We start from the raw sequence: 16,435 nt of genomic DNA on the forward strand, positions 1-16,435 counted from the left end.
CCTCCTCCCCAGAAACCCATTAAAAAAACAAATTTAAATAATTAATATAATCAATACAGAACAGAATTTTATATATTAAAGGCTTTTAAAAACTATTCTTCCACTTCAGTTTCAGAATTAATGAAAATGTTTATTGATCAATCACAACTCACACCATTTTTTATTTATATAAACTGAAAAGGAAGTAAGGTTTTTTAGAAGTAAAAGTTGTACTTATGCACATCCAGGCACTGGTAAGAGTCGACTACTTCTAATTTACTACTAATGGGTATTATATAACCAAGCTATAGAAATTTTACTTATTAAAAAACTTTAATGATTAAAGTTAAGATTGGATCAATGTGAAATTTTAAAAATTGTCATTTAACTATAATTATAAACTAGAAATAGCTTTATACTTACCAAGTTGCTCGAATTTCTACGTTAAGTTTAGCTCTGTGTAATCTTTAGCTGCTATTCAGGCTACCAATTTTAGACTTATGCACTCACAAATCGAGAATATGTCATCAGAAAGCACCACTACACTTCACATTGTGCATTTAACCCCTCTGTGCCCAAAGTCCCTTGTACAATACACCGCAAAGCAGACAGGAAGGTACCACCACAGTAGATGGTCCAGTCTCCTGTTGCAACAAGGGTAAGAGACACATTGAGGGGGCCCTGCATTAAAGGAAGCTATAGTGTGCTACAACAGTGCAACAAAGAGGGTCAGGATAACAACCTGTTGGTAGCCATGAAATAGGATGTCTGTGCCAAATCCTTGCTTGCTGTAAGGAAAAAAAAGAAAAACGAAGACAATACTATCAGCTTTAACATGCTACCATTAAAAAGTTCTCAACATAACAAAAACTTCAAAGATGTGTACACAAAAAGTAAATTTTACTTACTACTTACAAATATCACAAGAGCGCCATCATTTTCTATACTACTGAAAATCTTCAACAACATTCACTCAAATGTTTCTTGCTATCCCCCAAAGATCTGAGAAACAAGCCGATTTGCTTTTAGCTAGCCAGTTACAAGGGCTAAACTTGTTACTAAGTTAAGCATCTAGTCAGCTAAAAGTTGCAATAAAGCATTCTCCTGGATTTAAAAAAAAAGAAGAGGAAGAAGAAGAAAAGATTTTGAAGTCTAATACAAAATACAAAGAGTTGCCTGCCAGACTTAATCCTCAGTCATATTTAAATTGGCTTAGCACTTCCATCAAAATAAAAGAAAACAAACCCCCACCCTCCAAAGTCAGAGAGCACAACTGCTCAGTTTTTCATCATGCTACTAAGCATCAACAGAGAATAAACAACCTAAAACATTATAAGGACAGATATAGGAAACTCCACTATATTGTTTTTTTTTTAAAAATTATAGAATCCAATTAATAGAACTTTAGATTATGATATGAGTATTGTAGAGGGAATCATGGTGCTTCAACACTGTCACCCCCTCAAAGAATGGAAATTAAGACACTGAAATGGAAAACTGGCCCTCCCCTTCTGCTTCCTATTCTTCCCAACAGGGATGCCTCTGCTATCTATAGTTCACCCTTTTCTTCCAATTACATTCACGAAACTGACATAAACTTTCCCCTTTGTTTCAACTAGGATTAGTTCCCTTCAACTCACCCCTCTTTAAAAGGCCTCAAAATCCTTGTCCCCTGGTAGTTTTATCTGCAGCACCTGTAATCCCTGCTGCCCCATGTGAATCTTAAAAAGGGACCTGGGCTTAGCAGAGCTGTGCTAAGAGTGTCAAAGCATCAGATGTCCTGGAGACAGTGTGACTTAAGTATTGCTTTCTTTCCTTATGGGAAAGGAAGGATAAATCAGAAAAGTGAAAGTCCCTGTAAAATGACATTAGCCAATTCTGCAGCAAAGGAGCATAATACCAATTTTCTCTTGTGGGGAAAGGAGAGAGGTAAAGGACTTGAAAGAAGCCAAACCATTTACTCCCTTCACAAAAGACGCAAAATATGTAGATAAGAAATTTTAAATTGCCGTAGCAGTTTTCACCTCAGAATATGTCTAAATTCAATAACCTCACTGTGCATCAGAGGAAAAATGTAGGGAAAATGGTCTTTTGTTAGCTTGAAATTGTAATATAACAAAGAAAAAAAGAGACCAAACATGAAAGAAAATTTATTAAATAGAGTGAGATACAAACCCTGTTACTCAAAATGTTAGTCAGACAAGAGGAGTTTAAACATATATAAAATCTGTACTAAAATTTAAGAGTTAGTCACATTTTAAACATTAACAACAAAAAAAATCATATTTTAATATTTTGCTTTGGATGATATATAAAATTTAGTTTTTGTAAATGTTTTAAAATTTACTATTCAATTTTGCAAATCAATGTTCTTTATGTCTTTGGCTTTTTTAGATATAGGAGAAAGTACAAAAAAAGTAATAAACTTCGGAAAACGATTTTTAAAAAGCTGACTAAAACTTCACAATACTAAGCTGAAAATCCAGTTTCAATTCCTACTAAAGCATTATTTTAACCTATATTAATACCTTCCTTCAATATCATTCTTCATCAGACTCAATTTAAAACAAATTATATGGCTTTCCATTAGTCTGACAAAACAGTTTACCCTTTCAAGTTTCTAGGAAAATAGAACTACTCAGATTTTTTTTCTTAATTCAACATCTACACTAGTTATCTATAAAAATCTATACTATACTGTAATACTGGGGATGAGAATGTGCTATAAAATATATTCAATCACAAAGAATAGGCACTATAATTAAGTATGTTCAAGTTTACAAATGATATGTGCTAATGGCATTTTTAGAGGTCCAGTTCTTGTGATGTCAGATAACAGAGCCTTTGTTTTAAAAAAAAAATGTAGTCATAACATATAAAATCCTACCTAGATATAAAATGAATTCAATTTAGAATGAATAAAATGTGAGGATATTTAGGTAAACACTAAAAAACAAAACAAGGCCTTCAAAAGTCTTACCCATTTTGTTTAGAATAATCCTAAAGAAGTCTGGTGGTAAAAGAATGAAACTGCAAAATTTAATTTTCAAAAAGGAAGTAATAGAAAAAGGCACACTAAAGATTCTAAGGGGTTGCTATTAGTAAGTAACATTTCTAATGGGAAGCAGTAGTAGCAGCAGCAGCAGTATAACAACATGCAACCGTGGAAAACTATTTCTAGGCAAATAACAGATACACCAGATTCATTAACAAGAGCAGAAAAACGTGTTCCACATGCTTTATAAGCAGTAAAGCAAAAGGTACAAAAGCTTCCTTATTCCTGTTTATAAAAGGTGTAATAGCCACATTACACACTACATATCATGCTATATAATTATTTCCTTATACACAAAAAGGAAACCATTTTTAGTAATACTAAAGAGCTGTGAAAAATGTATTAAGCCAATCTTGTTCAAATGAAGATGGGCAAGACATTTGCAAACATGACAAATCTAAGAAACACAATTTTTTTATAGAAAAAATCTGAGGTTGATCTCCAAATTCTTATACTGTAGTCTCTTCAAGTCAATGAAAGTTTCTGACATAATTAAAAATTAATACTACTCTCTGTACACATGTGTTAATGGCCTTCATCTTAAATAGTAACTGAAATATAGGACAGGCATAGCCCAAAGGGGAGGTAGAGAGCCCGAATATTTAAAGCCCTCCAAATTTTTAGTGAAATAAAACTCTCACTGAAGTGTATATAAATAGAAGTAGATGAGTAGGAAGATACATAACACTACAAAGTAATGCTTCAAAATGACATTTTCCTTATTAAAATTCAAGAAAAGGCTTTAAGAACAAAATAGCATTCAAATCAATTATAGACAACAAAAATCATAAATATTGTATTTAATTAAAAAGTTTCAAAGATCACTTACCTCTTACTAACTGGGTACATTTCACCACATCTGTGTGTGGGTGCTCAATGGTGATCTCAAAACCTGAAATGAAAAGCACTTTTTTCCCCAATCACTTACCACTACAATACTTGCCTGAGAAATGCCATTCACCACACAACCATAAATGTGTAATATATTTTTCACTATTAAAAAAACCCAAAGACAATGTTTCTTATCACTGACATGATCACTAAATACCTCTGATAGGAAATCATTTCTTCTCAAAAACAATGTTCCAATTATGAAAATTTATTATCAGTTATTTATAGATCAGGGAGGAATATTTATTCAAAAATCTGAATTACAATTAGTTTGAGATTATCCTCATTTTAAAAATAAACTAAAATCATAAGTTTGCCCCACATGTTAAGCAGGGAATTCAACTATGTAGTATATTTCTTTCCCCTTCCCCCTTTTATTGAATTTACTGGAGTTCTTAAGTGTATTCCAACTCTTTCAGATGTGAAAAATTTTTCATAAATATAACCTTTGGGCTACAGTGTAAGAAATGACCTTTTAAATAATACAGTGCTCTTATTTTCTTAGTATGCCTCAGATCAAAAGTTTCAGCAAGTTAGCTTATAACTGTGTTTCATTAATAATAAAATTGTTAAAGTTAAGTATACCTGTAGGCCTCAAGATTCATTAAATCACTGTTTCTAAAACCAAAGATAAAATGTTGAAAAGCTTTCAATGCCCAATCAACCCTTAAGTAGGGTGAGGACACATCTAATGCCTTCAGAAGCAATAAGTGAATAATATCCTAATAATAGGTAATCTGGATTTATAAAGTTACTGTATGGTCTATTTATATTCCCATAATAAAACCTGCAAAATCATACTTTAATGAAAGCCAAAGAGGTATATCTTATACATTCTTATGTTTCCCTTAAAAATGCTATTATTCATTCTTCATGCTTAATACTCTGTCATAATGCAAACACACTGATTTTTAAAAAAATATCTTTATTTTAAAATACAATGTTCTTTTTTCAACTTTCATTATATTTAAATTTTCATATTTATTTAACTTTATATACTAAAACAATAACATTTACATTACTGAATTTGAAGGGAATGAGAATATTCTCACTTTTATTTTTGTATCTTTTTATACTATAAAAACTTTAAACAAGTGATATTTCAAACAAGCTACTTTTGTAATAAAAATAATCAGTTATTATGAGAAGCTGTGATTACCATTTGAATTCAACATTTGGGAATGGAGTAATAAATAAAATAAAAGTAACTACCATAATAAATAATGATTATGACACAGACACTATGTGGCAATTTTTTAATATATCATCTTCACAATGTTAAGGTAGGCATTATCATTCCACCTCATATATAGAATGGAGGATGAAAGGTAAAGAGGGGAATTTTGCCCAAGTCAGAGGCCTACAGATTTAAACCCAGCTCTCTGTAAAGACAATGTTCTTCTAGGAGTAATACATGACTTTACAAAAGTCAAAACTGTCTTAAGCCCCAATTTCGTCATGGTAAAGTGAAACATCAGAATAAATGATCTTTAGAGGCCAATTAAGTTGCACTAACTTTGCAGACAATATAACTTTTAGAAAACAATGTTCAACATTCAACTATTATGTCACATTAAAAATGATATACATTCATTAAACACTGACTATAAGCTCTAGGACAGTGATGGCGAACCTTTTGAGCTCGGCGTGTCAGCATTTTGAAAAACCCTAACTTAACCTTGGTGCCGTGTCACATATAGAAATTTTTTGATATTTGCAACCATAGTAAAACAAAGACATATATTTTTGACATTTATTTTATATATTTAAATGCCATTTAACAAAGAAAAATCAACCAAAAAATGAGTTTGCGTGTCACCTCTGACACACGTGTCATAGGTTCGCCATCACTGCTCTAGGAGAACAAGAACTGCCATGTATATTTGTACACATTACAATCATGTGCAACAGTTTGAGAGGAATTATTTTATTCTCCAATGCAAAGCCAGAACGAAACATAGGATCCCAATTATCTGAAAACATTAAAATCTCACCAAAGGTTGTTTATGTGAAATGAAATGAAATTTTTAAAAATGGTTTTCTTATAACCAGGCAATAATATTCTGGCCCTAAACTTTATTTTAAAATGAAACTTTCATCAAAGATAAAATCACTCCAGACATTTTTTCCTTTATTTAGAATATATATAGCAGGCACTTGAATAATGTCATTTCACTCAACATCATTTGTTATACCATAGGAACTTAACTCTTGTTTGTATCAATTAGCCCATAGTAAACTGGTTTTATTATATGTTGTTTCACTTAGTTAAAATACCAATTGATGACATTAAGTAAAGACTTATTGTACTGCATTGAAGAACACACATAAAAATCTATGACGTAAGTACATACCTAGGGTTTGTAGCATTATGGTTTCAAGTAAAACCAGTTCTTGAGTTTGTTGAAGGTAAGCCTGCGAGGTAAAAACAGCAGTATTAAAATGCTTAAGATAAACATAACTACCAGACTATGAGACCGTTAAATTTCATGAGAATTATAGATTGATCACAACAGAATTAGAGTAGTTTATAAATATGAAGGAAAGAAATCGAAGGAAATGGAGAAAGCTTATATTCTGTGGCAAGTCAAAATTGAATTACTTCTGTAAATAAAGTAAAACCCCAAAAAACCTAACGATAATGATAATATGACAGGAAGGAGGGCTAGTCTATAATATAAAACTTTACCCAGGTATTATTAGTGCTCCAAGACATATTAGATAGGAAGCACCAATCCACGTAAGAACACCAAATTCAAACCCACCTTAAAGAAAGACTTATCAACTTAATCTAGGATACCTTCATGTGATAATTTGACAGTAACAGGTTACTTTTAGAATTAACTTCCTCTCTCCAAAAAAGGCAAAATAAAAATTTTAAAAAGCTGTATAATCTCTAGATTAAAAGGAAAAATTTTAGATATAAAATACCAAAATAATATATCATACACCCAACCTCAATAAATTATTCACCCCCCAGCTGGCTTTGCTCAGTGTTAGAGTGTTAGCTCCCGGAATGAAGGGTTGTGGGTTTGATTCTGGTCAAAGGCACATACCTCCGGTGCATACCTCGGGGTGCACGTGGGAGGCAACCAATTGATGCGTCTCTCTCACATCAATGTTTCTCTCTGTCTCCCCATCTCCTTTCCACTCTCTAAAAAAAAAATAAATGGAAAAAAATATCCTCGGGTGAGGATTAACAAAATAAACAAACAAAAAATTCCTCTACTGCAATTACTCTGAAAATAAAGGGTATGAAAAATTTTCTGCCATCTCATTTTTAGATCATGACATAACTACCAGAAATATTGTTAGTAAGAAAACAATATATCACATATAAGTATTCATTTATATAAAGACATACTACTAAACCCAGAGAGTGAAAGTACCTTTAATTTTACTTATGTCCCATTTGAAAAGGTCACTGAGCTGATTTTTAAAACATACATTTCGGTTATTTGAACAATATCCTAAGTAACCACAAGAAATAATTCTGAATTTGTAAAATTAGTAGACACTACTAATTTTAAATAGTTCTTATTTTTGAATAATCATACATTCTCTATTTTTGAATGGCTATATTATTATTCTACTTCCTTAACAACATATAGGATAACAACATCTAGATTAATAAAATCAGATATAGTTAATTGGAACTTAAACTTGATCCAAATCAAACTGAATTAATATAATCTGGTAGTCACTTAGTACTTAAAAGTTCCTGATAAAGAACTCACCTATAATAAGAGTGCTAGAAAAATGATTTTAAAGGCCCAGAATTCTTTCTTGTTATAAGATATCAGAGCATTTTAAAATGGTGCTTTCAAACAAGGTCTATTAAAATACTGATGAGAACAAGTTGTTTGGAAACTAGCATTACTCTTTAGGAAAATTAAAATATTTTTAAAAAGTGCTTGCCGCTCATGAAAGCATGGTGAAATGTATTTTTATGTATCAAAGAGATAAGTAGTAATATATATGCATTAAATAAAGAAACAATCCTGTAAAAAAGATTAACTACTGGTCTGGAGGTAAATCCAGAGGTTTTCCTATTCCTTCATTTGCTGACAATTTTGAGTTATTTATCTCTGATTTTGAACATACCCGAACAATGGAGGTGAAATGATTTACCCTCTACACATATCACAAGTATGCTGTGAGGATAAACAACAAAATGTGAAATACTTAAAAAGTACCTTACATAATTCAGAATGACATTATAATTCATGAACATACATGAAATATGTCTCTGCCTGATTGCTTCCTGCCATTACATTCCTAAGTGGTAATAGGAATAAGCAGCATTTGGAAGGCAACACTAATTAGGATATATTTTTATCATGTCTGAATAATGAAAAGGTTTCAAATTTACAAAGAAAACCCAAAAAACCAAACAAACAAAAAACAAAAACAAAAAAACCCCCCAATTTTTACATACATCACACTTAGTATCCAGCAGTGGCTCTAGGGGATGAAGACAAGCATGTGCTACTTTGATAACATGTTCAAGTTTTCGAGCCTGTTCTTCCACTTTTGCAGCCAAAAATAATGCAGTAGGTGATATTATCTGCAGCAAAGAAAGAAAGTTGGTGATTTAAAAACAAATTTTGGAAAAAACCTTACTTTCTAAAGAGGAGAGGTGTGCAAGAAAGGAATGCAACACTGAAATTATGAATTGCTAGTTGGGCTATGAAAATATTGATAAGAGTTTTAATAAAGTTATTCAATAAATCAAACTAGTTACCCTAATTGATAAAATCTGTTTTACTTGTTTTGCAAGTAGAATATTAAAGGGAAAAAGACTTCTACTTTATTAAACTAAGAGAAAGTTTAAATAATATTAATGCACATTGTGAAGGTAAAGGGAAAAACACTCAAGACAATGAATGAAGCCATAGCTTTAAAAAACAACGAAAAACTGGGTAAAGTATACCTAAATTTTCCTTCTTTTAGGACAGCCACCACTTTCTAGGGTTTTCTTAAATTAATCAATGACTCATTGTGTGGCTAAGAGCTACACAATCTTGCTTAAGAGACAGGAAAAGGATCTACAAGGCAAACTGAAGATTCTGCACGTGAAACTGCTACCTAATATCTCTAGTACTTTACTTACACCATTAAAAGTTTCATGGAAATAAACATGTTAAGACAAACTAATAGCATAGAAACATTAACAATTGAAGATCTAGAAATTAGCAATTTTTAAAGCATTACTGAGTTATGTTCTTTGGATTAAGGTATAAGAACATAGCACTAACAAAGATACTGAGAGAACACTAATTTTGAACAAAATTTATCCCTGAACTTACTAATAAACCAAATAACTGCTGACTCAGAAAATGGGCATACTTTAAATTCAAATAACGTTCTAAGATTACAGACGAGAAATATTTCATGGTGATAGAAGGAGACAAGACTTTGGGTGGTGAGCACACAATGGAGTATACAGATGTTATATTATAATATGTACACCTGAAGTTTATAAAATTATTAACAATGTTACCCCCATAAATTTAATTGAAAAAGGAAATATCTCATGGAAAGATAATGTCTAAATGTCAAGATTCAGATACATTATTTTTCAAGAGATAAACATCTGAGTTTCACTGTATTGGGGTTCAATCACTATAAAGAAACAATGTCAAAAGAGGGAGGGAAAAAGGGAAGGGCATAAATCAATGCTATGCGATTTGGGTAGGTAACAAAAGGAGAAAATTTCTGATACAGGGAAGGTGGAGCCTTTATTTCACTGACATGAAATTTAACTGCCAGATTTTGTATCTGAAAGGAACCTTCTCTATTTCAAACGCATTTGCAGATGTATGAGTAAAAATAACTAGAAGTCCTCTTCCTGAAATATAAATCTTTAAAACAGACCTAAAATTAAGTAAGTTTGGCTTTAAATAACCAGAAGTAATGTTACCTTAAAAGGACTGAATAATTTTAACTTGAACTTTCAAATTAATGTCATCTTTTAAAATTAAAATTATAACAAAATATCTTTTAATTGAGAATGCTAAAAAAGCAATGTATTCTTACAACAGATTTAATTAAGCAATATCAAAATCAGCTAATATTTTTGAAATGCCAGTTAAATAGCAGTCACCCAGGGCGGAGGAGCAGGGATGGTGGTGGTGGTATTTCTGAGATGTAAAAAGTATAAGATAACCGAGATTGGACAATTATTCCTATCTGGTACTTTTCCCCATACTTAAAATTTCCTACCATTGTTACCTATTTTGATTAACTCCTTTTCTATTTAAAGGCTTAACTCAAAAGATCATCTCCTTCCAAAGTAAAATTTCTGAGTCAGAGTGAAGTGCCCTTCTTTATTCAATGAAAAATTATGCATACCTCTATCATTGTACTTATACTGTATTCTAACTTCTGGTTTATTAATCTTTCTGTCCTCCAGTCTAGAAACAGCTTGAACACAGAGACTGAATTATTCATTCATGTTCCCATTATCTAGTATTGTGCAGCTGCTGTCCAATATATTTGAATGAATGACATGTGGATAATCTATATATAAACATAAAGGCACTAATATTAAATTCAAAGTATTCCAAATGCCACAGTAAAAATCTAAGAATCAATACCAAGGTAAGAAATGCAAGAAAACACCCAATAAAATGAAGACACTCAGTTTCGAATAACCTCTCATTTATTATCTTATTCACATCTAAAAGGGGAATGGCTAAGCCAACTTTCAGATGCTACAACTATTTATCAAGGAGTGAAGCAATAGAGGAACAAGGCAAAAGTCAAATTAGACTAAACTTAATATTTAAACTCCTTCCCAACTGCCAGATGATCCAGAATTTCTCTTACTTGCCTAAAAGGCAATTTTAAATGTCTCTAATGAGTTTTTCTTGGTAAAATCTTTAAGGATTCCCAGTCACAGGTCCATCCTCTTCAGACTTTTTGAAAGCCTCAATATGAAGAGGTACTTTCAGACCACACAGGTACATTGTCTCCTTAGAAGAGTCTCAATGTAAACAAAGTATTGTACTAGTGAGTGATTCTCAAATTCTACAAGTAATTTTAAAAATTAAGTATTCAGTGAGCTAAGCAATGATCATCAGGGTAGATTCCTGTGTATTTACCCACACTCCTCACAGAAGTCTTTCTGTTCCCTCTAAATAGGGCTCAATTCTCATTCTCCTCCAGTGCAACTAATACCCAACACTCTTCCAAAGTTTCTGGTGAAATCCACTAACTCCATTCACATTTCCTTCTCTACAGCCTGCAAACATTTTACTCCATCAGGGCTGTAAAAACAAAACAAAACACCTTTTTAGATAAATACTTTGTAAATATCCAAATGAGACTTTAATTTTAAGGGTGACTAAGAAAGGTAATCAAACTAGGCACTACTGCTTCTTATATGGAAAGCTGATTCTGTTGCGTGGCTTATTAAAAGGATAAGAATGTCAAATGTTTTAAATACTGGCAGTACTAGTTGGTCTGTGGCTTTTGAGGGAACAAACATTCATTAACACACATAAACTTGGCTCAAAGTCAAAGAATTCACACCAATACTGGAGTACATACTTGGCTGGTTCAAGTGACCAATTACTAACTGAGATTCAGTTCACTGGGGACAGGGACAATGCATTATCCGCCTTGTGTACTGGTCCCTAGTTTGATAAACTTTCTCCAATTACTATAACTAAAGGGAAGAAAAATTTATTTTTAAATAGTCCAGAGTATGTTACTCTAGCAAACCTACAACTAGTTCAAGGAGGTATTATATTCTCAAAACAATATACCATACAAATCATGGAGGGGGAGGAAGATGTGATGAAGCCAGCTGCAGCACAGTAGTCAGACTGCCTCAGTAGAATCTGACTAGCCTAGGCAAATTACTTATTCTCTTTGTGGTTCAGTTTCTGCATCTGTAAAATGGGAGAAACAGTATCTGCTGTAAACTTGTGGTGAGGATTAAATGGATCAAGATATGTACAGCACTTAGAATAGTGCCCTACAGTAATATGACTCAAATGTTATTACATGTTGAAAAATTAAACAATTGTGTATTGCTACTGTTGAGTTTAAATTTTAAATGCGATTTAACACGCTATAAAAATTTTCTTCTTTCTTGCTCACCTCTTCCTTCCACAGTTAAACTCAATTCTTTAAAGGTTCTTAGTTTCAAACTAAGCAGATTAAAACACTGAATTATGATACTTAACATGAATGGTTATACCCACATTCCTTTCTCCCTGCCGTTGTTTTCATCCCCTTCTCTTTTTCTGTTCCTTTATGTTTTCATTCCTACCTCTTGGTCTCACTCCTCCTGCCCATTCCTGGCCGCTGTCTCCCCTTTCTGCTCATGATGATGCCCTCACTGCTGACATTCTTCACTCTCCATTGCTGGCTTCAACCTTGATAGTTGGAGGCAAGGTTTTCGAATTAACAAAAAGCCTGGGCAATTTCTAAGTCACGGAAGATGGCTGTATCAGCCAGTTTCAAGTGAATCATCTGGTCTTTGTTTTAGTAATTAACTTTATGCACACACTGTGTGTACATTTGTATTTAAGAACCACCCACAGCTGTGTTATTACTCAACTTTAAATGTCCTAATTCCAAAAGAGCACTAAAAGCAGCAAAGATAACACTTCTAAGTCTGTTTCCTATTTGATAATACAGTACTAGTATCATCAGGCTCCTAAACTATTCTTATGTTTCCATCTCCCTGTCGCGCAGGCCAGTGAACCCATTCGCCGCCCCCCGCCCCTCCGCTTTTTAACTGCCTCGACACTAATCCCTCCCCTAAGGCTAGGATAATTATTTCTGTGCTTTGAAAGGATTTCACTAATAAATATCTAGCTAGTTTCTAGGTATCACAGCTTAAAATTTGGAAATCACTTGCCTAAGGCTATAGGTGAGGACAAGTAGTAATGGTATAACTTGAGCAAAGACTCATAGAAAGAAACTCCTAGAATAGAAAAAGGAAAGGTAGAAACTTAGATATAAGTAAAAACAAGGGAGGTAAGACCCCCACCAAAGAAGAAAATGTTAAAGTTCAAAATGCACATTTGCTAATAAGAAAGATTACCAAGCTCAAGCAAATTAAACCAAAATTCCAGCACAATATTAAGAAGTGGTTTAAATCTTTAATTTTGCTACACTGAAAAGACTGACATTTCAATATTACAGAAAACATAATTAACTCAGCCTGGTATTTTAGTTATTTTTTTTCTACTCATATAATTATGTGTGAATGTAATACTGTCAACAGAAGATAATTTAGCTTGAGAATTTAAAAAATCTTCAGGATGGATGTTATTTGGGACATCTAATTACATTTAAAAGAGAGCTGGCTTAATAAAGACTAAAAAATACTAGTATTCATTATTGCTGAAAAGCAGTCTTCAAGAGAGTAAGGCTTGATTTCCATAATTACATTTAAATATATTAAATATGCCTAATACTATCTGGCATTTTAACATTTATTTATTGTTACAAAAGAAAAACAACACATAAACAATAAGCAACTTATACTTTAAAGTACACTTAGCATTTCATAGTTAAGTCTCTATTCTCAGCTACCGTCTCACAAACTCATGTAGTACTTACTGTGAAACAAGAACATTAACACTGCATAGGTACTCAAATATTCTACATTAATCTTAAAAAGTCCACTTTTGCCCTGGCCAGTGTGGCTCGGTTGGGAATTGTCCTGTGCACTGAAAGGTTGCCAGTTTGATCCCTGCTAAGGGGCATGCAGAAGACAGCCGATTAATGTTTTGCTCTCACATTGACGTTTCTCTCTCTTCCCTTATCTCTCTCTAAAAATAAAAAAAAAATTTAAAAAGGTCCACTTTCCTGCAGATGGTTAAACAAATAAGAACTAATATTATAGAAGAGTTAATATTGTGAAGATAGCGATATTCCTCAAATTGACCTATAGATTCACAGAATGCCTGTCAAAATCCCAGCTTCTGTTTTACAGAAACAAGCTGATCCTAAAATTCTGGAGATAGCCAAAACAATCTTGAAAGAGAATAACAAAGTTGGAAGACTCATACTTCCTGAATTCAAAATTTACTACAAAATTATAGTAATCAAAACTATGTGGTACTGCACCAGAGCACCACTCAACCACCTCCACAAATGACACACCCAAAGAGCAGGCAGCAGAGCCCCACTGTAGCAAATCCTGCTCTGTGGGGTCAGCCCCTGCACAACAGCTCCTTCCCTGTACTGACAGCCAGTCCTCACACCAATCAGCTCGAGGGTCAATCCCTCCCACTGAGGTGCCAATAGCAATCAAGCCTCAACTACACACAACCCATACAATGGACACTCCTGGAGCACTGGCTCTGGTGACCAGGGAGATGAGGTGACGGGGCCCTACAAGACACTTACTACATCAGGCCACTCTACTAAGACGGAGAGATGTAGCGGCCCTACCTAATACCGAGAAACAAACACAGGGAGACAGACACAATGAGGGGACAAAGAAACATGTCCCAAATGAAAGAACAGGACAAAACTCTAGAAAAAAGAACCAAACAAAATGGAGATAAAGCAATCTATCGGATGCACAGTTCAAAACACTGGCTGAATAAGAAAACAAGACCCCTACATATGCTGTCCAAAAGAAACCTACTTCAGATCAAAAGATACACACAGATTACCCTGGCCGGAGCATCGTCCTGCACACCGAAAGGACATTATTTCGATTCCTGGTCAGGGCACATACCTAGATGTTTCTCCCTCACATAGATGTTATAGATGTTTCTGTCCCCCTTGCCTCCCCCCAAAAACACACACCACACAAACTGAAAGTAAAGAATGGGAAAAGAGAGTTCATGCAAATAGAAATGGAAAAAAAAAGCTGGGTAGCAGTATTTAGATCGGACAAAACACTTTAAAACAAAGGCTAATCATAAGAGACTGTTCTACTTCTGGTATTTATCTGAAGAAACCCAAAACATTAATTTGAAAAGACAGAGATCCCTATGTTCATTATAGCGTTATTTATAACTAGAGGCCTGATGCATGAAATTCATGCACTGACAGCAAGCTTCAAAACTTCATATGTCAAATTTGCTGAAGGTTGTTGAATTTCGTGCCAAAAAAAGAGCATCTGGGGGGAGTTTTAATTCATTACTTTATTTTGAAGAAAAAGTCGTATACTTCAGGAAGCTTCTGGTGAACATGCTCCATCTCAAGATACTTGTGAACGCTGGTTTTAAACACTTTAAAAGTGATGATTTCAATGTGAAAGATAAAGAACATCCAGGTTAACCGAAAAAGTTTGAAGACCAGTAATTACAAGCATTATTGGATGAAGATGCGTGTCAAACTCAAAAACAACTTGCAGAAAGATTAAACATTGCTCAGTAAACAATTTCCGATCATTTACCAGCAATGGGAAAGATTTTAAAGGAAGGAAAATGGGTGCCACATCAACTGAACAAAAGACAAATGGAAAACTGAAAAGTCATCAGTAAAATGTTTCAACGGCACAAAAGTCTTTTTTTGCATCAAATTGTGACTGGCGATGAAAAGTGGATTTATTCTGAGAATTCCAAATGCACAAAATCATGGGTGCATCCAGGTCAAACATCAACATTGACTGCAAGGCCAAACTGCTTCAGAAAGAAGGCAATACTCTGCATTTGGTGGGATTAGGAAGGTGTGGTGTATTATGAGCTTCTAAAGCCAGGTGAAACCGTTAATACTGACCGCTAACGACAACAAATAATCAACTGAACCACACTTTGATCATAAAATGACCAGACTGTTCCACAAGACATGACAAAGTAATTTTGCTTTATGACGACACAGCATCACACACTTCAAAACCACTTAAAGACACGTTAAAAGATCTTGTCTGGGAAGTATTAACCCACCCGCTGTATTCACCAGAACTTGCTCCTCCAGATGACCACTTGTTCTGATCGATGGCACATGCACTTTCTGAGCAGCACTTCAAAACGTAGGAAGAAGTGGAAAATTGGGTCTCTGAAGGGTCTGCCTCAAAATAAGAAAAGTTCTATTGGGACAGTATCCACAAATTACCTGGAAGATGGGGGAAATGTGTAGCTAGCAATGGACATTACTTTGAATAAAGCACTTTTGATGTTTCTCTTGAAATTATCGTGTTTTCTTTGATTACAAAATCCACAATTATTAACTGGTACACCTAGTATATATGTATGGTGTCAGATGAATACCAGGCTTATTGGGGTGATCACTGTGTATGTTAATGTCTCATCACTACATTGTATACCTAAACTAATATAATGGTGAATGTCAACTATAATTGAAAAATAAAAATTAAAAAACAACAACACACAAACTATGTGGTATTGGCATAAGGAAAGACATACAGATCATGGAACAGAATAGAGAGACCAAAATAAACATATTTATGGTAGACTGATTTTTCAACAAGAATATCAAGATAATTCAATGGGGGAAGAATAGTCTTTTCAACAAATGGTGATAGGACTACTGTATATCCACATGCAAAAAAGTGAAGATGGCAGTTCC

General features: G+C 33.6%; 1 protein-coding gene across 13 annotated transcripts in view; it reads right to left on the bottom strand.

The window, feature by feature from the left end:
• Positions 1-16,435, bottom strand: part of CCNT2 (cyclin T2) — a 42,005-nt gene that overhangs the window by 10,639 nt on the left and 14,931 nt on the right. For 4 of the 13 annotated variants that reach the window (XM_059704603.1, XM_059704607.1, XM_059704611.1 and 1 more), the window contains 4 exons: positions 8,364-8,492; positions 6,280-6,340; positions 3,864-3,941; positions 722-767 (listed from right to left, as the gene is read on the bottom strand). In XM_059704603.1, coding sequence (XP_059560586.1) covers positions 722-767; positions 3,864-3,941; positions 6,280-6,340; positions 8,364-8,492 — 314 coding nt within the window. Of the gene's footprint in view, positions 1-402; positions 768-887; positions 982-3,863; positions 3,942-6,279; positions 6,341-8,363; positions 8,493-10,279; positions 11,004-11,697; positions 11,824-12,206; positions 12,313-16,435 lie in introns of those variants that run through there. The other 9 variants (XM_059704604.1, XM_059704608.1, XM_059704609.1 and 6 more) reach the window with 8 other exon arrangements.

Source organism: Myotis daubentonii, chromosome 7 (genome assembly GCF_963259705.1).
Source record: "Myotis daubentonii chromosome 7, mMyoDau2.1, whole genome shotgun sequence".
NCBI classification, from domain to species: domain Eukaryota; kingdom Metazoa; phylum Chordata; class Mammalia; order Chiroptera; family Vespertilionidae; genus Myotis; species Myotis daubentonii.